Source organism: Pectinophora gossypiella, chromosome 9, assembly GCF_024362695.1.
Source record: "Pectinophora gossypiella chromosome 9, ilPecGoss1.1, whole genome shotgun sequence".
In the NCBI taxonomy this organism is placed as follows: domain Eukaryota; kingdom Metazoa; phylum Arthropoda; class Insecta; order Lepidoptera; family Gelechiidae; genus Pectinophora; species Pectinophora gossypiella.
The window spans coordinates 6579295-6606829 of NC_065412.1; the positions used below are offsets into that span (position 1 = coordinate 6579295).

Consider the following 27535-nt stretch of genomic DNA (forward strand, 5'->3'; position numbering starts at 1 on the left):
CATGTATCTATTAATTAAAACGCAGTCATTAGTTACTACCGTGACATGTTCGGGCGACGTCTGTCGCAGGACTGCGGCGAGGTGGCGTCCATCACGTTGATTGGTTTAATATTGAAACACCACTGCTGTACTGTGTTGCAATGGCTTATCGACACAGACAGCCATCCTATTATTGTGGACAGGCTATTAGTCCTCCCTTTATCTACACATACGTATTATTATGTCTACCAGATTCGGCGTCATTGTTATCCTTGGTATTGATTCGCTTCGAATTATGAACATTCATATCAACTTACTTGATTTTTTTAATACAACTCTATATTTCATTGCATTTAATGTCATTCTTAATATATTACTGGTTGTGTAGCATTCACGTACAATAACACAACTACTAATTATGTTTATCCGTTCTGCAAATGTGATTGTACGCCAAGCGGGACAAGGACACATTGCCTTTTGATTGAAGGGACATAATGTTAAACATTATAAGGTGGTTGCCGTCTTAATTACTAGCTCATCTGTCTTGAATGTGCATTTTGTAAACGTATTTGTACTTGCACACGTGATAGAGAACTGTCTGTAATAGTTATGGACATTACCGAATAGTTTTGGCCTATGTCGTTTAGCTTTACAAAGTTTGTAACATGTTATATAACAATGTGAGTTGCACGATTGTAACAAGCAAGAAAGCATAGCACCATTCATCTTTAGCGTGGATAGTCTTACAATTAGCGCATAGGTGCTAACGCACAGTTAGTTAGGGCGGGTAATGCGCTCGTTTTGTACATGCTGGCATGGAGTATGGAGTACTGTCAGCAGGAGAGCGGTGCAATTTGCGTGTGCATCCGTGCGCAGTGGGCGTCCGCACGGAATGAATGGTGGACGTGCTCACAGATCTACACTACTCTCCACACTATTTATTGCCAATTTCAATTTTCGCACTTCACACGGTACTAGAGCACGAGTACCATCTGTGATATAAAGGAAACTTTTAACAACTTTTTGCCTTATTAGCAACACAATCAGGAACTTTCCACGCTACGTTCCCAAAAAAAAAAAAAAAAAAATAGATGGCGCTGTACAGACTTGCGTTTGTTTAACCTTATTGAAATATGCATCTTTTGTCTTTGTTTTTGGGTATAAATGATGACCCTTGTTACTAGCCTGGAAAATCTCTCATTAATGTAGAATAGTGTACCTAATGTTGAATTTCTTGTTTTTACTTTGATCCTGACACATATACGATATTTTAAATTCGCAAGAACGAATGTTTTGTTAAAATCCCAACCCCTATTGTTTAACTATTTTGTCTGGAGATCTCTGACAGAAGTTATTAAGAAATATAGGTACTTATGTTCATTGTTTTTGCCCGAAATAATGAACAATATCTTAACGACATTTTATTTCGTCTTGCACTTAATACGGTATAAATATTGTACATTGTATTGTGCCTACTGTAGGTACATGGTTGCATAAGCAGGTACGCTTTTTAAGACATGTTGGATTTCGGCACGTCTCACCGAGCGAAATGTACTATGACTGAGTTTAATGGAACGTGGCAGTCTGGAATGCCTTTGCCTTCGTAGCAGAATGATAAACAAAAATATCAATGTTAAGGTTTCTTCATTCTACATCCTTAACGGGGAAGGAAAATGCTGTCTGTACTACTTACTTAGTTGATGGAGGCAGGTAAAGTTCTACATATTATTTCGTGTTGACGATATGCAAGGAACATACTATTACATTAACGTTTAGAAACAAATTCTATGGTCGTAATATAAGAAACATTATAATCATAAAAAAACGTGAATGTGTTGTTGTCTCCGTTTACCATAAAATCGCTTAACAGACTAAACAACTACCAACTTACAATGTTATACGGCAGTTCGAAGCCTAATACAAGCCAATGGATATGTATAGAACACTAAATCCGCACTAAACCAGTTAGTAGGATCTGAAGTGGATAGCAGCAGGTGTTTGTGTGAAATCAGGAAGTGTGCGCCGGTTCACTGGTTGTTCGTTACGTGAAATAACTGTGTATACATACATTTCTAACAATATCGTGTTAGACAATAGATTGAGTAGTTATATCACCATGTTATAAACGTTATTTGTTATATTTGGCAATCAAACGAGCTTTCGAAATGGTAGAGCCCTTTCCAGCCTTTTTTATCTCTTTCTTTCCTTTTCTCGTGTATACGAACGAAATGGGCTTGTTTAGAAACTTCAAGTAAAAGTCGGTTATAGTTTAGTGCTTACTGCAAAAGTATAGAATATGATAATTGTTATTAGACTATACTGACGATATATTTGGAGACCACAAATGTGCTGTAAAACGCTGCCCGATCGCGTGGATTAACGATCTTTAAAAGGCGATGTAGATTGCCTACGGAGACTGAGGGCATTAACGCGACGCTCAGCCGTTAGAATACGAACTTAAACGAATTAAGTGTGTGATCTGATGCACATATCTAGTCTGCGCCATAGGCACGACACCCTCTTTATTGCTCAAGAACCTTGCTAATAAGATTGTGATGTTGTTACAGGTGGTGAGCAAGCCCTACCAGGCAGCGTCGGGCGCGGAGTTGACGAAGCTGTGCAACCACAAGCGGAAACTACTTGCTAATCTGCAGGCGCGCGCGCACTCACCTGCCACGCCGCCGCCGCTTGATCAAAAGAAAGGTAAATATTCTAATTATAATAATAATATTATATTTATTTAATATCCTGTCACTGTCCCAGATAAGTAGATATTTTGTTGACCTATGTGATCCGTACTTCATTTACTAAAATAGCATGAATATTTTGTATATTATATTAAGGAATATTAATATTTATAAGTTATCGTGTCTTGAGTCGATCAGAATAATACATACGTACGAGGAATTTTAATCAAATTTAAAACATCAATCAGAACGAATCAGGGTCGTCAATCATTCCACCATTTTGATAAGAAAACGTGTAAGTTGTTGCAACAAATAATAATTGTTAAAGTTATTCAAATGATTTCTACAGGTTAAATATTTAAAGAGCGCTACTGAGTGTCGCCAATTCCTAAAATTTACGGAATTGGTCTTTCAATTTACGCTAAGAGAGTCCTCAGCGTAAATAAATTACTTTGCGAAACTCAATCTTCAATTTGACGAGTAAACAAGAAGAAATGAGATCACAATAAACAAATTATTATTCATGTCCGAGAAGGAAGGGGGGTTGCGTGGAATGAGAAGAAAATTGTCAGCGGAATAACAGAGGGTAAATTGTGTTTAGCAAATGTAGTGTGTCGGCGTCGTCAGTATTCATGCGCCAGCCAGCCTTCCTTGTGGGCGGATGTATTCTTAGCCTTATTTCATTTCCGTCCTCCGACGTCTTCGCTTCCTCGGGGAAAGGATGCTGTAAACGATGGAATTTAATCCTATTCGCCGCACCGCAAATTGTTCATTACAAACGCTTAGATGCAAACTATATGTGCTTTAAACTTTAAAACATACCGAACTCTATAGTTATTTTTAAAATCACACGAAAGTCAGTATACATCTATAAAGAATATTGCGGAAGGCACGTTAATCCGTTGGTCCCGGTTACTATTTACATGAGCCATGTCAGGGGCCTTTGGCGGCTCAATAGTAACCCTGACACCAGACTATGAGGTTAGTCATCCACCTCACAACCCACACGATAGGAGAAGAAGAATAACTCCACTCGAGCATACCTTTAATGTTTATTTATTAGCAGCACAAACATAAAGTTAACGAAATGAGCTGCAACAATCACGGTTTAAGTTTACTGCGGTCGTTTTCGCATCGCTTTTGTTTTGAGAGGCTTTTTAACGGTCGCGTGAATCGCGGACCCGTCGTCATATAAAATGTGCCGCCCCCTCGCATTTGCTTTTAAATTGAAGTCCTTTATGTTACAGTATTGCAATGAAAAGTGCACTGAATGAAGTTTTTCAGTGGAGTGTTTCTGAAGATAATTTGAACGGTTTAAGGGAAACAAGGGATTGTCGGTGGGTGTTGGTCGTGTGCACGGGGAGCATTATTATCCGATTAGAGCGGCCGGCGGGTGGCCGGAGCCGGTGATCCGGGGTGTGCCGGCACAATCTCCGCGTTCGGCTTTCCTTCATCCAATTACATGAGTGTGAACCGGACGGGATTAGCTCGGGACGCCGCGGTGAACTCTGGAAGAGATGCTCCTGTCTTTAATGACAATTATTGACTTTAAACACGTAATTCATCCATAAAATTACCTTGTATAGAATCCGCCGCCCCACGTCTCTAATTAAAATGTTGAAACGCAAACAAAAACAAGTCGCTCCTAATTGACTCAATAAAAAAGTACAAAACAAACAAGCCTAGACAAAACAAACCACTCGTAAAAATCAATAAGAAAACAGTTTTATGTAGATGTAGGTACTTAAGAAAAACAAGTCCTTGGGAGGATATAAGTAGCTTCTATTTTAAGTGACTCAGAGTAATGCAACGCTGAAAAGTGGTTGCCTGGAGGAGTGAGTTGTTTCTTGTAACAAAGAGGGTAGAGCGGTCTCTTTGTTGTTAAGTGGCAGCGAGCGGGCGCGGGCGCGGGGCGGCGCGCGCTGCATTTAGTGCGGCATGAATACCGGGTAACTGCACTTCGTCAACCGTCCGTCCGGGAGTAACAACCTACTGCGCCCAACACCCCCTCGCAATGCAATTCCGCCAGTCTTTTCTCCACCTGCATGACTATAAAACATTTTTATTATTCTAGCCGGACAAAGCAGGGCTACTCGAAAAAGCTGTTAAAAAGCTAATTTATTCGCTTCGCCCATTGTCATTTCATTATTCAAAGGTTAATTTTAATTTAATAATTATACTCTATTTACATCAGTGGTATAATACTCATAAAAATACGGGAAGCCCACGTTTAAACGCAAGTTAATCCGTTTCTGTGGGAATTATATTGTCATTGGCCTCGCAGTCCCTGTTCGGGCGCCACTCATTTAGACTCCGCTTTATACCCTCTTTCGTACATTTTGATGTTGTTTGCAAGCGTTCTGAATAGTTAATTATTAAGTATGAAAGCGAACTTGACCGTTATAATTTAATCATTATCTTTCATTCGATGTTTTTATAAAACGGAAGCATAGGTATTATATTTTCTTTCCATTTCTCGTACTTTAAAGAGGCCCGTTAAGAAGATAAGGCTCATAAACAAAATTAACCGCATAGCGCTCGGCGCAGAGGACGCGATGAGGTAGTTCATACGACCGGCCGCAGGATTGCGTAATTACCGTAAAGGAAGCCGGCCGTTCAGAGCAAACAAAAACGTCGGCGACTCGATCAGTGGCGGGAACAAAGGGCGGGTGTAATTTGAAACAATCGGCGGTGCAGGCGTGCGGGCTCGCTCGCGGGCGCGCACCCCGACGACTATTGATCTGCCGAGTCGCGCCACCCGGCCCCGCCACCCCGCCACCCCCGCCCAGCGGCGCCCGCTGGCGCCTCTACCACCCCACCCGCCCAAGCACCGTACACAACCCGTATTTTAATTGCAAATCTGCCAGATAATGTGCAAATAGATAACGGTATTATACTCGGCTCGCTAACTAATTATGAAGAGCTATCGAATTACCACCCCGACATACTTTTATGCTCGACTTCATATTTCAGTAGTGGCTTGGATTATACACGTTTAGACTGAACTGATGAACACGCCTAATACACTCTTAATTTACTATGTAAATGGGTTGGTTTAATAAGTAATGATTAATTACTCATTCTGTTAAGTCATCGAGGTTTATTGAGACCACAGAAATTAATTGGTAATACGAAAGCCCTGGTCGTAATCGTTGGTTTCGTTTACATATAAATGCGATCAATCGCCGCTCTCTTTCTCCGCTTTGTTGTCGAATCGCTTATTTTCCCTTCCCCTTGCCTATAATCTGGGTCGATTACGGTTGAATATAAAAGTTAGAAAATTGTAATTGATTTCATCATTGAGCAGAAATGATTTTTGTAATTGAGATCCATGGTTACAACTTTACAAGGGTTAATAATTGTAATAAGCATGATTTAGGTTGATTTTTATTCAGTGGCGGAGTTGTATAGATTATAAAGAATGAAGGTTAATGAAATAATTAAAACTTGCTTTGGTTTTCTGAAAACAGCTAAAGCTATTTTATTATTAGGTCGTCTAGAGAGCAGAGTAAAGTGACGCGGTCGGGGACCTCGCCGCTCTCTCAATGACGTTGTAGTGTACATTATTGTTCTGCCACCAACCGCCCAGTGCCCCTTCCATTTATAAACTCATTGATTCTAAATTCGAACATTGTTCTAATACCCTTACTTTCCCATTTAGGAGGGAGTTCTAAATATAAATCGGGCGGGAATAAAGATGATTGCTTTAAAAAAATATTAATGATATTATCTAATTGTTTTACAACAGTACATCACCTTAACCAGTAAACTGAAGTAAGCATTAACTACATTAGTTATAGTGTTATAACCATGTCGTTAAACTACGGTAACTGAGAAATGGCTCGTAATCAGGTCAAGTCGACATAAAACGATTTATAAGTCATTCTTTGAACGGGTATTTTATAGCCGTAATGTTATAATTGATATACTTAATATATGAATGTGGTGATTGCATATTTGTTCTCTTTATTAAAGGGTGTATTTGAATGATTTCAGCACCCGGCACTGAAGTAGGAATGCTAAAGAAGAAAATGAAGAAAAGGCCCGGTTTCCCGCCAAACATGAGCGTTTCTCAGCTGATGGTCCAGAGGGAACGACCTCTCAACGATTTCAAGGTAATATATACCCCTGTTATGTATTCATGGTCCTGATAAAAGCTGAATCGTTGCCAACACTGCCTGCGGGTTACGCTACATTTTTGATGATGACTATTTTGTGCGTTCTATGTCTTTCCATTACATGCCATAATAAATTCTAATGATACATTATTCATTTGACGTTTGCTGTTTCTATGTTACAGCCGCAGGACGGTGAACACAATCGCACTATGTCTCCAGGCGTGAGTGTGCGACCTAATAACCAGAACTGTCTGCCTAACTTCGCTCCCGGACAACACATGTCCAATACGATGACGCAAGACAATGAAGTCAAACAAGAAACCCACATACAGAGGACCTCCCACTACCTCACCGTTAATAGCGGTTGGATTACACAACAAGAAAATTTAGATGCTATTCAAAAAGCCAACCAGAATGCTGCTGGCTCTCCTAATACACTCAATGTTGGCATGCCAGTGTTAGGAACAAATGGACAAATCATCGGAGTTAATACCGGTTTTAACAAACAAAACAACTTTAAGAATACAATGAATATTCACGGGCATTCCATGCCATCTCATCTGGAGCATGAAATGAAAGATGATAAGAAGGAAATGTCTAATCAACAAAACATGCTATCTTTAAAGCAACCCAACAAAGAAGAAGAATCTCAAATATTCTGTGGTCTTAACCAACCGTTGACTCCAGAAGTAATGCAGAAGATAAATGAACAGCAACAAATATTTATTCAACAAAATCAGAAGCAGATAGAAATGGCGATGAAAGGTTTTAGAACACAACTGGCAGAAAACATCAATCAAAATAAGCCACTGACCCAAAATCAGTATTTACCTCAGGCTCAGTTAGTGATTCAGAATGGCACCGTAGTCAAAACTAATCCTGCCAAAACACCTCCGTGGCAAGTGAAGAGAAACGAACCTAACACTAACTCATTGACGAGCCCTAGTCCTAAACCTCAAAAGATAGATAACATGGATTTCGAAGATTCTAACACACATAATCATAATATGTCTGAAGATTCGCCGGGATCCTACAGTCCCTTCCCGAATAACGAGCAATCGATGAATCAATCGATGTGCTCTCGGGTGCCGCCGCTACCTCAGCACTATAATATGTTATCTCAACAGTGGCCCAACGTAGATATGAACAAGAAAAAAGTAAAAGCCAACAACAAGGGAGGTAGAAAGAAAGCTAGTCCTACTGAAAATAAGCTTGTGACATTTGGAAATCATGGTGTGCGTATGTTACAAGACTCAAAATGCGATGATATGCCCAATAATAATGTCCCTTCGTTCATGGACGATCCTAGCGGGTACTTAGCACAACAAACAGTTTTGTTGAACAACACAATTTCTAAGCAAGTCGGTATTAATTCGTCATTTGATGGCAACCAATATGAGAACTCTAATAATTGCTTCGTCCAACAGAATCAAGGCGATCGATCTTGTAAACAGATGACAAAGTCCTGTGAAATTCCTAACGTATACAGAAATAATATGGTGCCAAATCCATCGCCATCTCCTAACAACACTCCCGATAGTAGTGTGTTGTCTGATAAGACTGCAGAACCGTGCTGCAAAGGCTGTAATGTTTCAATGAAAGGCAACTCAGATTTCCCAGATAACCAGATGCGGCTGAAGTACATGAAACCAAACGTGTACAAGTTAGAGTTAGACGGCAGTGCGACGTCTAGTCCGAGACATGGGTTCGAAGATAACCCGGTGACGTCGTCGACGTTTATTGATAGAAGTCCGATGATGAACGAGAGCTGCGGCCCCATACAAGCGGGGACAGTGAGCACCAGCAACGTGTCGCCCCCGGAGACGCTGCAACCGCCAGAGCCATCGCCCACGCTGTCCAACAGTTCGCGCAACACCGACACGCCTCACAGCAGCGGCAGCAACAGTTCACAACTCCCACCAAACTGTACATTCCCTATGCCTAGTCCAGCGTACTCCAACCCAGGCTCTTGTAAAGATAATTTCAACAGCAACCCATCGACGCCAGGCAGTAATCAACCATATCCTTATAATTCGCCAGGACCGCCTAATAGTCAGATCACCGGGACCCAGATGATGCATTTCATATCAAATCATAACGTAAATAAAAATCTCATGGAAGTGGACAACATATCAATGGTCGGAGTAAAGCCAGTCTTAAAGACTCCAAATGATCTTTATAGATGCGACAATAGGAAGAAGATTGAAAATTCTATGCCGGGTTATTGTCCGCCGCCGCATTTGGGCGGTGGGCCCGCACATTCACTGATACAAGCGTGTTACGTGCAAACATTCGTGACGACAATGGCAAGCGGTTTCTCAGTCACCCGTGATACGGTTACATCAGTATTAGCAGGCAAAGCTAACACTTGTACGACGTCGATCAACGCTTCGCAAGCCAACTTTATAAGACCACCACCTCCACCGAGTGTTAATTTAGCCACAACTTATGCCATTCCAACAAATCAACCGGATCCTTTTATAAATTCTGTCAATCTGCCTACTAGTTATCCTCTGCACATCGCTGGCCCTACAGCGCAGAATATGATATCAAAATCTCCTCTAGAAATTGCACAAAATATAATTGGCAGCATGCCTTCCAAGCCGGACTCGCACAATACACAAACGAATACAATGCCTGCAAGGAGACAGCCGACAACACCTGGGCAGATCCTTATATCTTCTACCGGTCAGATTATTGTGTCGAACAATCAGATGCCGCCGCCGCCGCCGAAAACTACAACTGCCATGTCGCCAATGCAAGGATCGAATGTTGGCACCCACGTTACTACATCAGTTACACAAGTGATGCCTGCAGTTGGTGGTGTTCAGCCAATGGTGAATCAATCCACGGTTGTCGTCAACGCATTGCCGGCGCCGTTTGTAATCCAACCACCAATGATGGCCGTGGATGGACAAGTTGTACAACAAAACACAATCCTACCACAAATAGTGACGGGCGTAGTATCGGGTCAGTCACCTAACGACACTACCCACAGGCAGATAGACGTGAAAAACAGCCAAAGCTTTGTCCAGGGTGTGGCAATGCTGTCGCCCGAAAGCTTGAAGAAGAGAAGCAAGAAGAAGAAGGGTCAGACTGCTAATATTACCAACGTCCTTCAAATCACTGCACCTCAACAGAACCCTAACAATATAATGGTGCATTCATCACCACAAAATAATTCTAGTCCGCAATTCTCACCGCGTGGATTCCAGTTGTCTCCGAACAATAACATTTCACCGACGCCGATGCTTCAGGCACTAACAATCGTACCCGGTAAATCTGGCACCCCGGCGCATATCGTTATGAATGGACAAGGAAACACGAACAACTTTGGATCTCAACAGATAATCACAAATACGTCACCATCACAACAAATAAATTTGCTTCAACCGGTCAATTTGATCAACAACGCTAGTGGTGTCGTGCCCAACTTCCCGTCATTCCAGCAATTTATAGTTCCCAATCTCGGAGGGATGGTGATGACGGCAGACGGCACGGCGATCATACAAGACAATTCTACAGGAATGCCGATGCAACTACAGCTGCAAACTGTTAATGGACAAAATGTTTTAACTCCAGTGCAGAACCCGGGAGTTTTTGCCGCAGGTGCTAACGGTGGGGTCGTCATTAGAGCTCAGAACCAACAAGGCAAGATCATCCAGTCTCAGCACAGTCCGGGCGCGCAATTTTTGTCTCCGAATAGTCAAGTTATGATGAACAGTCCCAATTTCAACGGCCAACTGAGTCCTCTGCTTGCAAATTTGAGCCCCACAAACGTGACATTCAACACCAGCCCACATCAAGTCAGATCCAGCAACGTACAGACACAAGAGTTCATACAGACCAATCAGATGGGGCAGACGCTTATGGTTCCGCTATCCCCCAAACAAGTTTCGTTGGCTTCCGCAACGAACAGTCGAAACAATTCGACGTTCGTCCAGCAAAACACGACAATCGTGCAACAACAAACGACCCTCGTGTCTAATTCGCACAATACTCAAATGTCGTCTATTTCGACCAACATCCAGGGCGGCAACCCGACGCGCCTCAGCATCGACCCGAATGTTCTCCTGTCGAAGCAGATGTCGAACGTTCAGAAGACGCGATTCATCGAGATGCCGGTCGAGACCAATCAGATCGAGGATAAGGTGGTGGAGAAAAATCAGGTGGCACTTAACCAGATTCAGCTGAGCGAAAACGACGTGAAACTAGACAACCCGGAGGGTTACGTGAAGTTTATGAACGAGTTCGGGGGGATGCTGGGGCAGCCGCTGGGCGCGCACGTGCGGCACTCGGTGTCGACGCAGACGCTGGCGCAGCAGCGCGGCGCGCGCTCGCCGAGCCGCGCGGCGGCGGCCGGCAGCCCGCCCGACACCACCACGCACAGCCCGCTGGGCGCGCTCGAGCGCGCCCGCAGCCCGCGCCTGCCCGCCGCCTCCGCGCTCGGCAACTACGCCGACACCACCACCAGCTCGCCAGAGCCCGCCGACGCTAATTCCTCGGTGAGCATGGACCATAATATGTCCTAACATTTTATAACTTTGCCTGCACGATCTAAACTGCCTAGTCTCGTTGTATTGAAATTGTCTTTGACGTTCGTTGTAAAGTATGTTTGTGATGTCTTATACATAAACGAACTGTTGTGTACATTTCCAGGCTATGGTGCAGTGCGTGTCGAGCAGTGAGCAGGACATGGCGGAGGCGCGCGAACACGCGTGGGCAGCGCCGCGCGCCGAGTTCCCCACCGACACCGACACGCAAAGTAAGTTGATACTGTGTGTTTTCCTGGATTCGGCGATAGAAACTTGTCTACCATTTCTTATAACACTGTTTAAATTTCCCCTGTCTCTGTACTTTCTTGCATTAGTCACACTAATTTCAAATTATTCATGTCATTTTGGCCAGCTCATCAACCTGAAGCATGACTTCGGATGTTTAACGTCCACCATTCATCCATTGATCCATATGTTCCTGGACTTGAAAATAGAGAAAATTAGTATTTCCAGTGACGACGATCTGCCAGAAATCAATAATTTGGACTCACTATTTCCGTTGCATTAATAAAACTTAAAGCTAATTGACTTTTTTATGATTTTCAGATATTATGTCCAACATACCGTTGATGCGTCAGAACAGAACCCCGAACCCAGTTGAGACTACAGAGATGCATTACAACCAGGGCATGGTACAACCAGCAGGGAACAACCCGCACATGATGCCTGTTTCTTCCAACTATTACGACCGCTCACAAGCTTACAAGAGAAAGAATGACTTCGGAGACGGATCCACCTATAGAACTGACAAAATTATGAGAACTAACAACGGCATGGTCCACGGAATTCCCAAAGAATCAGACTTCGACATGGCAATGAACCAAGACAAAGGTCAGCCGAGGCACTTCTCTTCCTCAGGGTCTAGCTCTGACGCCTCTATGAAAGTATTCGATAGACACAACTTGGGTTCCGGCGACGGTAAGTAGCGATTACAATATTACCTTCCTTCACTGTGCTTCGAACTTGCTAAATCTTTAATGCAATCTCAACTACGGGAATTGTTGTTCATCAGCTTAAGTGTGCTGACCGCACCGTGTTAAATTGGTCGTGATATAAGAAACAGCCGATGTGCGAGGAAGCTAGTTGCACGTTCATTGTTCATTCTCAATTACCTTTTCTCTAGCTCCCTGCGCTGCGCCAACGTGGCCCATGATCTAATTCCCGATTTATTTATCCACCTGAAATTAATTTCTACTGCCTCTATACTAATATCCAGAACCATCTCACGCTTTAGTCACAGCTAACAAAATTCAAAATTTACCGTCATGTTGTGTCTTGTATTGGTTTTGGATTGATAATGCCAGCGATCGTCAAATTGAATACGATACCGATGTTACTAGAATTTGACATTAAATACTCATGTGTATTGTGGTATATTTCAGCTTCTACATAATGCGATACTATTGGTCATTGGTTTTCTTTTGGTTGGGTTAATACAAGATACAGCTGTTTATAAGGGTGTACTGGAAACTAATCAGAATCTAAGTGATGCGCAGCGTTGAACCGTTCTCACCCGGCTTTCTGTCGCTTTCCATTGCACCACACTCGAAGTAACAAAATTGGCTCACGAATTGGGATTCCATTACTAACGCATCATTGTAAAGCCATCATCATTCCATCTGTTCATCATTGTAAGTAAAGCACATTTTCATTATCTGTCTTTACTATTTGAATGTAATACGGGTGCGGAGAAAACATACTTCTGTAGGAAAATTGCATTCTTCTTTTACACAAGTTACAGTATAAGCACTTACAAAAATAATGTTTTTAATTAGCATTTAATTTATTATTAAAGCTTACACGGTATATTTTCCACGATCACCCACTTTTATGATGCGACTAATTATTACTATTCTAAAAGTTTGTAAGGATTGGATGTCAATCAATCTGTTTCTGTGTTAACTATTTCTTGTATTTTTAAGTAAAATGTTGCTTTTTACAAAAGTTAAACTATACATTTAAATATTGCCATAACAAAGTCACATACATATACTAGTAATCACTCATAAATAAAATGACATAATTTATTTGTGGCATCACATAAGACCGCGTAAACGTTTAACTTTTGTTTTCGGTGTGGGCCTTGCGGTGATGGAAGTATTGTCGATGTCAAGTTAGCTTTAAAATGGTCAATCGCTCGGTAGATACGAAGAGCGAGGAGGAATCCGAAGACAAGTCGCAGGCGAGTGGTAGCGAGAGACCGCGCGAGTTGGAAGTGGGGGACCTAGTGTGGGGGCCCGTGAAGGGGTACGCGTCGTGGCCCGGCAAGCTGCAGGCGCGGGCCGGCCCGGGGCGCTGGCGCGTGCGCTGGTTTGGCGCCGACAAGGCGCCCGGCTGCGTCGAACACTCGCGACTCTTAACTTTAACCGAAGGGCTCGAAGCACACCACGCGGCACGGACCAAGCATAGGAAGTGAGTGAATGTGGTGAAAGGTTATATAGGCATATCGCCGTGGTCCGACCACACGACATCAATACAATTAATTCTCTTTTAAAAGCACAACTTTATAGTTTTTTGTTACGGTGCTCCTGTGGTCGTGCTACTGCAGTACATACAAAAGTGATGATAAAGTGACCATTCGTGTGTATGTTTATTCAATTTTGTTCATATTTAACCATTTGAAGTGTAAATTAACCCAACCCAAAGATCTACACATAAATAGATAAATGATGCATCAAACATTTTTGACATGAGTTTTGTGTTTATGTACTTATAACATTTGAATTTTACGAGCTTTAATTTATGACAAAAAATGTGCCTAAGTGACTGAACAATTCTAATATGATTTTATTCCTCTGATACAGGAGTAGAAAACTGAACACGCTTCTCGAGAACGCAATTCAGGAAGCGATGGCAGAACTGGATAAGAAAAGCGAAAAGACAGCTGATTACGATGAGCCGGGTACGAGTGAGGAGGCAGCCGACATCGCGCCTATTACCGAGACGCCAAAACGCAGTAAGAAAGACAAAGTAAAGAAAGATAAACATAAGAAACCTAAATTAGGCCCCAGTGTTGCCAATAAAGCAGGAGACAGCTCAAGATTACGCAGTGCGCGTTGAACATATCGCTATCGCAAGACGGTAATTACGGACGGTTGTTATAAAAAATGATCGACATTTTCTCTGAACGGTCGAAAAGTGCAATCAAGCATGCTTCATAACGTTGAAATATTTATTCAAACACGTGAAGCTTGATAGTAATTTGCGGACAATCTTGCTCTGCGGATTAAAGCTCGGATAAATAGGGGTGGTATTAACAACCTAATCTCAACTTTGAGACTGCCCTCAAGATCCACCCTAGGTGTAGTCGGCCGTTTGGTAGCAAACTTGGCGTTTCCTATATGGCTTGGCAGATGGCGCCCTGACTTAGCTCTAGTCTATTTAGATAGATGGCGCTGTGAAAGGGTTTAGAATACGAGGAGCCAGCTTACTAATCACAAGAGGTAATTGTTTCAAAAGCGTTAGAAACGCAACAAAAATCACTAATAATTTTATGTAAATAACTCATTAACATCTGTTGTTCGAGCCCCATATCCCAACAGGGGATAATAGGATTAGAAGACGAATTCATTAACATATTTGAAAAACTTTACTAGCATTCCGTAAATTAATTTAGTTATTTTAATATTTGTGTGAATTACATTTTATTGGACCAAATAAATTTCAGAATGAGTCAAATTGTAATTTCAATGTTAATATTTAAAGTATTAATTTTTTAATTCATTAAATGCGTTTAAATTAAAATAATAAATAACTTACACCTTCGTACATTGATAAGATAATGAAGATTTTTAAAGTAGGTATTGTTTAGATGTAACAATTGTGATTTAAAATCATTGTTGTTTCACATTATATGTGTTAGGATAAGTGTTTATATATGATCGTGGTTGCACATGGCAGCCGGCCTACCAATATATAACAATCAAATAGGATGTTTAATATATGTGTCTATTTGTGTGTATAACTCAATATGAATATTGTAAAATAGATATGGATACATACATCATTTGGAACGAACCTTTAAGGTTCAAAATAAAAAAATAGTAAATCTGCTGCAAGCGCTCCTGGTAAACACGGGAGGAGAACCTTGTCATCGATGTATTGTACAATTTTAGTGAACTGTAAATTAATAATAAATTACGCTATGTATCGTGTAAATTTTATGTGTTTTGTTAGATAATAATAAGTATAACACGATTTCTAGTCAAAATATTAAGCATATTAAAGTGTAGATATTATAGATGAGATAATTGACAATAACTCTGGCCTGGCGCCGCGGCGGGCGGCCGCCGCTTGTTTCGGTTACATATTTTATAAGTACAGTACACTATTGATTGCTTACAATTTGTTTGTTATTTTAGTCTTAACTTATTGTTCGAGGACTATTTTGCATGAGTAATTATGGATATGTGAAATCTGTTTTAAATAAAAACAAGTAACTAAAAATTGTTGCATTCTTATATTGTAGTGCGGTGTACAAGGATTTTAGTCGGTTTCATGTGCCACAATTACACGTGCGGATAGCTTAATGCCTAAACTCATGTAATAGTCTTCGACTAATAACAATTATCACAACTTTACTGAAATCACTGAATCCACTCATTATTTTAACGTCGTGTTACGTTTTATTAATTAGCACGCGCTCGGAGTATGTGCGAATTTATGGTACAAGGGAGATTCTTTTAAAACATTTCTGAAATGCTTTTAATCTCATAATAATATTCAAATAAGATTATAATTAATAAAAGATTTTTAAAAAATAGGTAGAATGTTAACTTTAGGTCATTTCATACCATGAATACAATTGATAGGTAATTTGTTATCGACAGTCATTGTTAGATATTATCAATGTGCAAAATTAATTTATGTGATCTTTGGATATGTCCCGTAAATTTATATATCAAGAAATTATCATAGCTTACTGTTTTTATATTATCGTATTTTAGAGATTCCACTTAAAATTTCCTAATTAATGAATGTGACTCCAGATATCGACATAGGTAGTATTTAAATGTTAAATGGATATGTATTGTTTATTAAAATAGTCGGGTAGAACTTCCTGAGATGGTATTACGTGTACATAATCTTACTGTAGTTATGTATAGTATTTTATTTCAATGAAATTAATGTTTTATAGACTAATATACAACATAAGATTATTTATTTGTTTTGCTGTGTACATATTTTTTTCAATAAAATGTACCTGTTTTATTTAAATTTTTGTTTTCATTTTCACCTGAAATTAGAATAGCTAGAAATCTAAATCAAATTCCATTTCAAATTCTAAACCAAGCTGAAGTTAAGGAGTTAAGGTACTATATATTATGTACCTACATTACGTGATACCTTAGCCAGATGGAAAGCAGTAAGGAGCTTAAACATTCTAAGATTATGTTTTCGTTTTGGCCATGTCATGCGGGACACATTGACAGTAAGTACATAGGTTTTTCTGTTGCCTAATTTACGTCCCACTGCTGGGCCAAAAAAGCCACTGTCTCTCGCTTCTCTTTCCAACCCTTCCATGTCTTGGGCATTATTCTGTCAGATGTTCTAATACGCGTCTAAATCATCCCTCGACGACCTTGTGGGGTTCAATCAGATGTAATTTTTACATAGGTACATACAGATATAAAATGCTTCCTTCAGTAATCGGAGCGGAGGGGCTATGGAGGAACTGGGGCCTTAGCCAAGTTGCATGTATGCGATTGACGTAAGGTGATATGACAATCCCATATATTTTTATCACTTGCAACTTGACTAACCCCTCTATTATTGACACTTCTGGCATTGTAGAAAGATATTTACCAAGAGCTATTCGTAGACCAAAAGCGATTCCCGCTATGAAACCCAAACTGACTAAAAACAACCTAAGTACATTTTTATCTACATTATCATTTTTAATTAATTTTCTATGGTATAGACGATATTTCCGCGTCTTAACTAGTAAATATATGTAAGTAGGTACCTACCCTATATTTTTCACATGCTTAGTGGAAGACCAAATTAATTCTTGATTTTACATTAATAATTCTGTCAAGGATTTCAAGGATTCAAATAGGTACATCTTAGCGTACCTACTTACTTACCCATTGAAATACCTTCTTAGAACGGTAAATACAATTTGGATGATCACAATAATAAATAAGCTGTAATGTGCTTGTTTTGATGCGCCCACTCCCGGCAGCTTTCGGAAGCGCAACATTGGATGAACGATTTAGTATGAGACAACCAGTTTACTGCGACCTGCGGGTATCCAGCGATAAGGGGTTTATTTCGTATATTTTATTGTAGTATTGGATTTGTGAGGGCTCTTGCTGCGTGGGTGGTGGGAAAGTAGTAAACAAATTCCGGTTGGCAAGTTTAAACATTTCCTCGGCCGTTGCTCGCGATGGCGCGCCCTATGGTCCGTGAAGAAGAAGTCGCGTTTACGAGTTATTGACGGCCACTGAAACTCTAGTTGCGTTTGTTTTGTTACGGAACTGTTTACTTTTTTTATAGGTATAAATGTATTCGCTTTTTCCGAGAGCTGTAAATGTTTTTTTATTCCATACCTACGGAAATACATTTTTGTTTTTTTACGCTTCCGATCGAGTGTTTTCAACCGGTCGACTAAAAAACTGGAATAATATATTTCACATAGGTACGAGGAATCCAGAAATTAGTTTTGAGGATATTTTTGTAGATTTCACTGCCTACCTCATTACTAATTTAAGAGCCACGCTCTTGTCGGTGTAGCATTCTCCATGCTACTTTTTAGGGAAAAATAGGGCAGTGGTTTCCCTCTTGCTTTCCGCCCCGCAGTACTCTGTCTGACGCGAGTGGGATGGCGCCCAGAGTAGTCTATTTCAAAGCCGTACTAGGACTCCTGTCGTCCGCCTCTGAATAGTACTCTAATAGACAGTTACTGCTGCCCTCTGTCAGTTTACAATCCCTGTGACGTGCCCCTTCCGTCCTGCATTGCCGTACCGATGGCTCCCATCTCCGCCTCTGCAACCGTTGAGGTCTTCACCCGTATCCCTGGGCAAGGATTCCTGCCTACCTATTTAATAAAAAAATAATTTATTAGTTTTATTGTTTGTTTACCTACTAAACATTTTTTACCATCTGAAGTCTCTAAGGTGATAATTATGTCTATCGCTTATAAATATAGGTACATACCTAAGTGACGCCAGTTCTCAGTCAACTTCTACCTAAAACATGTGACCGTAACCATAATCTGCCTTCTGCATGCCTAAATACCTTCTTTTACATTTCCCGATGTTAAAAAATATTCAGAGGATAGAGCTTGGGAATAGAGTTCTGTTTGTGTGAAACAGCTGCCAACCACGGGCGTAGCCGGTTCATTGCGACGTTTATTTTGCATGCCGTTAAGCTGCGACGTTCTTTTAATCTGTCCGTCGAGCGAGTAAACAAACAAACATGTCGAACTAGCCGCGTCCTAGAAAATTTCCCGCCTGCAATATGTCTGGATTACAAAAAAATGTTTTTTCACGTACAGTTGGAAAATAAAGTCAACCATAGAAACTGTTTCAATGTTATTTTTTGTAGCAATGTAGATTTACGTATGGGACAACACGTTTCGCAGCAAATGATGAAAAGGATATTTTGTTTTTTTTTTTAATGTCAAAGAAGATTAAGCAGGTGGGATGAATTTCCACGAAGTTCCTAGTGGAGGTTCCTACAATATACTTACATTTTACAAAATAAACCGTTCAGTATTTATTTTCTATAAATTAACATAATTTAGCCATCAAAATAAATAATTTATCGATATAGGTATGGGACTTATTATTTATTCGTAAATATATGGCCTGCAAAAGTAGGTTACATCTATTAAACGCATCTACCTACTCCTTTTAGAGAAACAGACAAAGTTATATGTATGTTGTTCTATTTCTTTAGTCTTCAATGTCTTCATATATGTCTGACTCGTCATAATATGAAAATATTGACATGAAAGCAAGTGGATGTAGTGTGCAGTGCAATTGCTCGAAACAACGACGAAGTATACACTTAAGCCGTGACGTAACACCCATGCACCTACGTCTATCTTCTATATGCAGTCACTTATAAATGGCTATTAGTTAATATTCAGCTACTAGTCTTCTATCGCCCTGAACAACCCTGGTGGGTTGATGGTGTTGGTAATCCACCTCACAATCTATAAGTACCATAGAAGAAGAAGAGCTACTATTAATCATTATAGTGCTGTAACTTACCTAAAAAAAAATATAATTTAATTTTTTTTATTTTTTTACCTACTATCAATTTACAGAGTGGGCAGAGTCACAAGTAATCAAAGACAACAAATTGGTAATTGATCTTCTAATTTTAAAAAGATTGCTGCCTCGCCCCTTTGCCACGCAATGGAAATTGAAGAAGGGTTTCATTTTTAAGACGTTGTGTAGGTAATTGTAATTATTGTGAGACTAAATGTCAGCAAAATAATAAAAAAACAGGTAATCTAAAGTTTTGAGGAGCCGCAACGAAGTACCTCATACCTGTTGAATCCTTGTGTTCGAGGTATTGGGCGATTTCTATAATTGGAATTCATGACACTACTATCACCATTAGATATTAACCGACGTCTGAATCTGACGGACAAGAAAATCCATACAATCATATTGTAGATGACACGTTCGCTCAAGAAAAACCTTGTCTATCATGGCTCATGGTAAACCGATCCCTCGTGATAATTCGAACTCTAGCATTGACCTTTATCGGTTTCACCGTAGCTGCATTACTACTTGGAAAACTATACTTTGTGACAGCGTCATGCATCCAAGACGGTATTGCACTAACCCCACAGCTCTAGTGAAGAGAAAATCAATGTATCGATAAAATTCCAAGATAACAATAAAGACATACCTACTAATTATAAAACTGCACAGAAGGAACATAAAGTAGATACAACATAATAATAAAAGCGTAGCGGCACCCACGGTGCAAACAATAAATATGAGAAAATAATTATACCTACATAAACTAAACTAAGAAGTAATGTATAAAAGAACAGTAGGTAATATATACATACACTATAAATCATCATTAATATCTTATGATCATGACAAAGTTTATACATTTTGCTAGCAAATATAAAGTGCGATTTATGTTTTGCATTTCGTTATGAGTTTGTAAAACCTTGTAGTTCGCGTTGATTTCTTTTGTATGAAGACTTACTTTTTGCATACCTGACATATAATTGAAACCTCTCCGGCACTCACCATAAAAGGAGATGTTAAGAAATTACGCATTTTCTTGTTTTAAGTATTTCATTAATTTAGCCATCTCATCATATTTCACATAGAGTGGATAAATATCCTAGGTAAATTCTTCTTTCCCCTTTGTGCGTTAGTGATGTTATCCGACGGTCACAGGAAGAAAGTATTATGTTAACAAAAATAATAGTTACTATCGACAGGCAGGCGGGCGCGTCTACAAGCCAGCACACTTGTCAGGACAGACAAAGGAGCGCGATTAGTGGAAGACGTCGCGGCGCGCCGGCGGCTGCGCCCCTCAGCCGCACACATCGCTATTCAAATAGGTACTTGCAATTTATTCACGCGGATACTGCAAATGTTGTTTATTTGTCCTTTATATATGTCCTCTATAAGTACTCTAAGAATACTAAAGTAGGATATATAAAACAGTTCTAAGGGCAACGAATTGACGATACTTGATCGACACTTTCAGAATGAGAATAAAATAAATTTATTGCCAGGTACTTGTAGTAGAAACGCTCTTCCTACGGTGAACAAATATACCCCTAGATTATAAAGGTAATTACTAATTACAATATTTAGGCCTTAGTAACATTAAAACAGAGGGGCATATTTTCTTACTATTTACCCGACTGCGGTGAAGCAAAAAGGGGGGGGGGGGGTATGTGTTTGACCGCTATGTATATATATTTATGTGTATTACATGATTTACATAATGGCGTGTAATTTACACGCCTGTTACCACCTAACTGCTAACCCCCCTGTCAGAATATAAGATAGCCGTGATCGTTACCGTGGTAAACAGGACGGATTGGCATTTGACCACGGCTATCTCCTAAACATCACTATTCGGAAGAATGTCAGAGAAAAATTTCTTTGGTTTAACACTTTTCAGAGCGCGTTTTTCGTAGTCGGGTTTTAGTTTTTAAACTTTTTTTTATTTTGTTTTAGGATCGTATTTATTAAGAAGACATTGCAGGTTTAAATTACCTGTTTGTCCGAAAAAGTAAGATGATTCTGTGAATTGGAGGACACGTTAAGCTGTTGGTCCCGGCTATTATTAGTCTTAAAACACCTCCACCGACCTGCAGTACACCGGACTACACTGTGGTGGTGGAGTATGTTCCACACCCCTCTGGTTGATGAGAAGAGGCCTGTGTCCAGCAGTAGGACTGTTTATGTTATGATATTTGTGTATTAAATAGACATTTAGAAGTTTCACTATGTACTTACGTTCATCTCTTTTAAAATATAAATAGAGTTGTAAAAAGAAAACCAATAGTATACCTATGTTCACGAGTACTAATATTTATGCACTTTGAAACCATGTCACATTAACTTTTTGCAAATGAAACCGTAAGTCTCATTAAATGTCAAATATGATAGTGCGACAAGGTTCTAATGTGAGTACATGATATTGCTCATGACTGTATACATATAATACTTATGCAGGATTGTATACGTATTTATCCCATGGCATCGAAACTTCACACTTCTATTACACAAGCCGGCAATGAACAAAAATTTCAAGCTTTTTACACAGGATAATCCTCGTACGCGAAATAAAAAAAGAATTGCTTTAAATTGGTTTCCCGTCGAAAAAAAGCAATTTCAATATGTCTGTTTGAGTTGACGATCGAATCATGAAGTTTCAGTAGATAGATAGATACCTACATCTTTTACCAACCAACCCTGGTAATGAAAGAAAAAATGAAAAATGAAAGGAAAAAAGCTGCATGAAAGCAAATGAAATAACACTTAATTCCTTGTACTTATTACAATATCTAATTGTGTTGTTATCCATGTAACTTGTACGATAGATATTTCTGTATTATGGGAGCTCCTTATCGATGTGGCGAAAGCTTTTGATAAATTCTGACACGACGGCTTGATTACCACAGGAGCCCCGTATATATAATAATCCCCTCAGAGACGGTCTGAGGCGAAGTTTGCACCCAACTGAGCATCCTCAGGCCTGTTGTCTTATATTTCGGGGTAAGAGTCCTCTCCTCTGCACTCCCCATTTTTACGACCAAGTAGTTAACGCCATATACGGCATATCTGTAATATAATAAGTCACGTCGAAAAGAATCTGAAACTAACTCCTGTGATTGTAAGATTGAATTTTAATAACTGAAACCATAAAAATATAATATAACATAACAACATAAACTGCCTATATACGTCCCACTGCTGGGCACAGGCCTCCCCTCAATCAACCGGAGGGGGTATGGAGCATACTCTACCGCGCTACTCCAATGCGGGTTGGTGGAGGTGTTTTTACGGCTCATAGCCGGGACCAACGGCTTCACGTGCCCTCCGAAGCACGGAATCATCTTACTTTTTCGGACAATCAGGTGATTCAAGCCGGAAAAGTCCTTACCAAACAAAGGACAGTCTCACAAAGTGATTTCGACAATGTCCCCATCGGGAATCGAACCCGGACCTCCAGATCGTGAGCCTAACACTCTAACCACTAGACCACGGAGGCTGTCAAAAATATAATATTGTCATATCGTAATTTATTAGTCCTTATTTTGTAAGCCCCGATACCGGACTTGCACCAATGACTTTTTAATTTATCTTAAGTGCAGTTTACATAGTTGGCTCGACCGTAGACGGCATTACGGCTCACCAGCTATCGCGTTGGTCTAATTTCTATTAGACCCATTTATATTACCCACACCTTACCGAGCTTTCTAGCTCGGTACGGAGCTGCAAACTTAAGAAAATTGAGAAATTGACGGATATTGGCGCGTTAACACTCATACCATACATATTTCAGCAGACGTGGGAGGGTCTAGTGCCCGAAAGTACCTATAGTAGATCTTGGTTTGAATGTTTTTGTCTATACTTACAACACCTTCGTACGGATGGAGAAATAAATATAAACAGCCTAGCCTTTACACTCATGAGTGGGACCTCTCTCTGTCTCTCCTTGGCATTTATTATTCCCATCTGATGGTGGGATCTGCCTTCTCGTACTTCTCTTCCACTTCGCTCTATCAGACGTATCGTTCTCGAAGACATTGCACATGCACAGGTCCTTTTTAATCACATCCGCCCATACTACTCATGAGTGGGACCAAGAAGCAAATTTCACCACGCCGCTGCAATTTGTAGGCGGCCTATTGAAGGTGTTTGAGCTTAATATAATATCTAGTATTCTACTTCGTGATCACAAACATACGTAAACGTAGCACATATAGCTAGAAGTGCGTATATACATCAGTGTCCGGAGCAGGATGTCACAGGTGACAACGGAATAACGTCGCCGTCCTCACGTGAATGTTAATGATACAGGTCGAGACCTACCCTCCATTATTAAACATGAATTTTTAATTTCCGAACGATAGCACCGATGGCCTCACTGCGGGCGAGCGATAATTTATGTTACTGCATGGCCACAGAGCTCGAAATATATCCGAAACAATTATCTTCCAATTCATGTGAAATTATTGGGTGAGCAAAAATGGAATTTGCTTAAACCGTCTTATGTCGATTTTCGTATACGTAATGCTTACGACATCTCGTTAATATTATCTCACATTATAATATTTGAAATTCGAAATGTGATGACGACACTAAAATACGCTTTATACAGAGGATAGGCCGCGTGAGCAGAAAATCGGGTCGCCATTAATCTGGTGGGTGGGCGGACGCGGCTACCGATCGCAAATGGATGGTCATTGAAATGAAGACGTATGGACCAAACATATCACTCGGCCGCTTTATTTCGTTTGCCGGCTGAAACCTGTCCGATGGCCTTACCGAAGACGTCTGTTACGCTAAAGTTAAATAAACTATAGCCGACCCCGGCCCCCTCCCTCGGCTAATTCTAAACTTCTTTCTTTTTCGTTCCCCTTTTCGCTGTAATTGGACAAATGGCCGGGAAAGTGGGTGAAGACGAACGGGTTTGTTCCCAGAGTCCGTTTTAAAGGAGTTTCTTATCTAGTTGTTCTAGTTTAGTCTACAATCGACTACTATCACTGCGGCATGTTCCAGATAAATCTTAGTTTTCTAGTTATCTGAAAATCTGCAGCTCGATAAAATGATTTCACAACTTAATTTTATTGCTGATCTTTTTTTAATAACTAATAATTTAATTTCTAATAACTTTTCTCTTTAATAATATTGATAGTTACTTAAACTTCTATTCATAATCTAATGTTTTATTACCTATACGTATAGGTCGTAACCTACGTTTAATGATAGGAACGTGTAAAAAAATTCAAGTTGTCTCTTGAGATTTCAGGAGGTAGGCGCTTATTAGAAGTCCTTTCAGCGCTGGAATGAAAATTGACAGATAAATCTCGTGTGGCCCGCGTTAAGTTAAAGGCTTGTCTCTGACGAGATGAAAGCTGATGTATTGAGTACGTTCTCGTGTTTTTGCAGGTCTTTGATCAAGGTTTCCTTAGAGGAATAAGTACTTTTTGTAATCTATATAGTAAGTAATCATTTATTTTTTAGTAAGTACTTTATGTTTCATTACATTTCTACCGAGATTGACACATCCACAAACTACTTTCCCAAAAGCATTTAACTAAGTTTAGCCGCGGTCGGCGTATGGAAGAGGTATATTTTAAGTGGCTCGGCCGACCTGCCATGTCATATTATCCAGTATGGTAGGTCCGCGAGCGATGGCGCTGCGCCGATTCAGCGATAAATACAGCCTGCGGATCAAACGACCGCCGATAACGGAATAACGTACTCAATTTAATGTATTGAACATTTATATTGCGTCAATCTGCTTGATGTTCTCTTTCATGGCAAATATATTGTATTTTATACGAAAATAATGGTTTTGGATCGTAGGATAACTATAATCGTTTATACACGGAATCGTGCTATATCAGGTAACTGTCAATATTACAATACACTCTAATAAATGTACCTAATATTGAGATAACAGTATCAATCAAAACTACGTAGTTATGTGAAAAAGTACGGTGCGGTATGCACTCAATTTCAATGGCCGAAAGTGGGGTTTGCAGGGTCCGGAAATTGGCACTACGTCCTCTTTATTTACTTTAAACCGGGCATGGAGTGAAGTTACCTACTCGACGACTTTCAGAACGCGCTGTTTATACTCTATTTGTGTCATGGAAAAAAGTTATTCTCGATAGCAGCCTACCCTTTTTTGGGGTAAAAGTAAATGTTGTAGACATCATAAGGGTTATAAATGACGTTTCATACGTAAGTCATTAGAGGAGTGCGATATAGTATATGGGGCGGCATTAGTCGACTCTAATGTGGTGTTGTACGGGTTGCGTTGGCAAGCGCAGGCTGTCGATGTCGCGTCAGAGATTTATCGTCCTCACCCCGCCCACAGACGGCTAGGGTTACCAAGGACTGGCACCAGAATAGCCAAATAGTCACTAGCAATAAAGCTAGGTAATTAATACCTACATAATTTTTTTCTGATAAAATAATAGCGAATGGCAGTTTGAGATTCTTGTTGTGACTATGTTAATAAAGATTTCGTTGCGGCAATAAAATTACCCATACACCTAATATTGTTCGCATAGAAATATTTTGTAATTTTAAAAGGAAAATATGTCAGAAGGTTTTCCTGGCTGAATTTATTTTCCTTATAATCTTGCCACGGCGTAATGCGTAACCGAATGAAGGCATCTTTTTTGACGTTTACTAAGAAGAGTATAATCTTACATCATGTGTGTCTTTTCTTTATTTCTGTATTTTATTTGTGTTACTTATTTTTAAGTATAAATAGCGGTTTATTTCCATTTACCAAAAAACGAAACTATATAGCAGCACCTTTCACGTTGCTCTAACAAAAAGCTCGGTGATGTGTGGGTACTTAGTTCATCCTACGATCCCAATGGGGTAGTCTATCCATATATCCAGACTATATCCATCGTCGTGAGCTGAATATCTTAAGTTATGTATGTGCGTTATAAGTATTGGTACAAGGGAATGAAATACAATGATGCATTCTTCCGTGGTATAAAGACTATAAGTGAACATGGTCTGTTCGTCGTAACTTTAACAATGTATCAACGCGATGTACATTTAAATAAAGCTAGATGATCCGGTGAACATCGTATCACCCTTTTCCATATTTTATCACTGTTTAAAACTTCCCTGGATTTCTACGAATATTTCAAGACTAAAATTGCTAGTAGATTTCTTAGAAATTCTTGTTACTCACTCCCTGTAACTAAGGTACCTACCATTTAGAATTTTTAGCTCGGCTTACCCCGGATTCTCGGTAGTAGGTAATTATCTAGAATATGGCTTTTACACGAATTATCTAAAAAACATGATATCTGAGTGGAATTTTGTATTGCTACTACAAGTAAAAAGGGGCTAGTCCCACCCACGCCTGATGGTGTCTTTCGACAAATTTCGTCGTCGTTATTTGACATGATTTCACAGTGAAAGAAAACTTTGAGAAGAAGAACTTTTGGTCTTTTCTAGTATTTTGTCTCCGCCAACCCTCAGTGTTATTTTTCATAACTGCGGTTGATTGAGTTGTGGCCTGTGTAGTAGACCGGCATAAAAAGGTTATTCAAGCCATTTTTTCCTAAAAAAAAATCCCGATTACTACGTGTAGCCCTAGCACCCGCGGTACCCGGGTTTCATTTCCAGAAAGACGATCGACTCTCATTTTTCTTTTAGTTTCGTGACGTAATGGACGACAGAACGTCTGCTGAAGTCCGGTCCGGTCACCAGCAGTTTACAATTTACGAGGATCAACATTTTTGTTACTCTTGCCTTAATATTTATTTTACCTACAAAATAGGACGGATGCACGAATGACGCACAGAATAATAGATGATATAAGGTTTATAGTAACAAAGGTATAGTTACAGTGAGCTAAGAAAATGTGAATCGAATTCCTCTTTTTAATTTAGGAAACAGCTATTATTTTTCTTTGAAGCTACCTTGTTAACTATACTTAGCATAGTTAGAGTACGGTTTATATACCTACCTACCTACTCTTTTTGGTT

General features: G+C 39.9%; 1 protein-coding gene across 3 annotated transcripts in view; it reads left to right on the forward strand.

The window, feature by feature from the left end:
- The window catches only part of LOC126369485 (uncharacterized), a 36772-nt gene extending 20215 nt beyond the window's left edge, over positions 1-16557 (forward strand). Inside the window, exons 3-9 of one of the 3 annotated variants that reach the window (XR_007566719.1) lie at positions 2547-2682; positions 6663-6781; positions 6967-11289; positions 11444-11549; positions 11887-12258; positions 12723-12971; positions 13485-13624. Coding sequence is in view for 2 of the 3 variants with exons in the window: in XM_050013918.1 (XP_049869875.1) it covers positions 2547-2682; positions 6663-6781; positions 6967-11289; positions 11444-11549; positions 11887-12258; positions 13485-13752; positions 14145-14400 (5580 nt within the window). In the remaining variant the exon portion in view is untranslated. Of the gene's footprint in view, positions 1-2546; positions 2683-6662; positions 6782-6966; positions 11290-11443; positions 11550-11886; positions 12259-12722; positions 12972-13484; positions 13753-14144 lie in introns of those variants that run through there. The other 2 variants (XM_050013918.1, XM_050013919.1) reach the window with 2 other exon arrangements.
- Positions 16558-27535: the final 10978 nt, after the last annotated feature.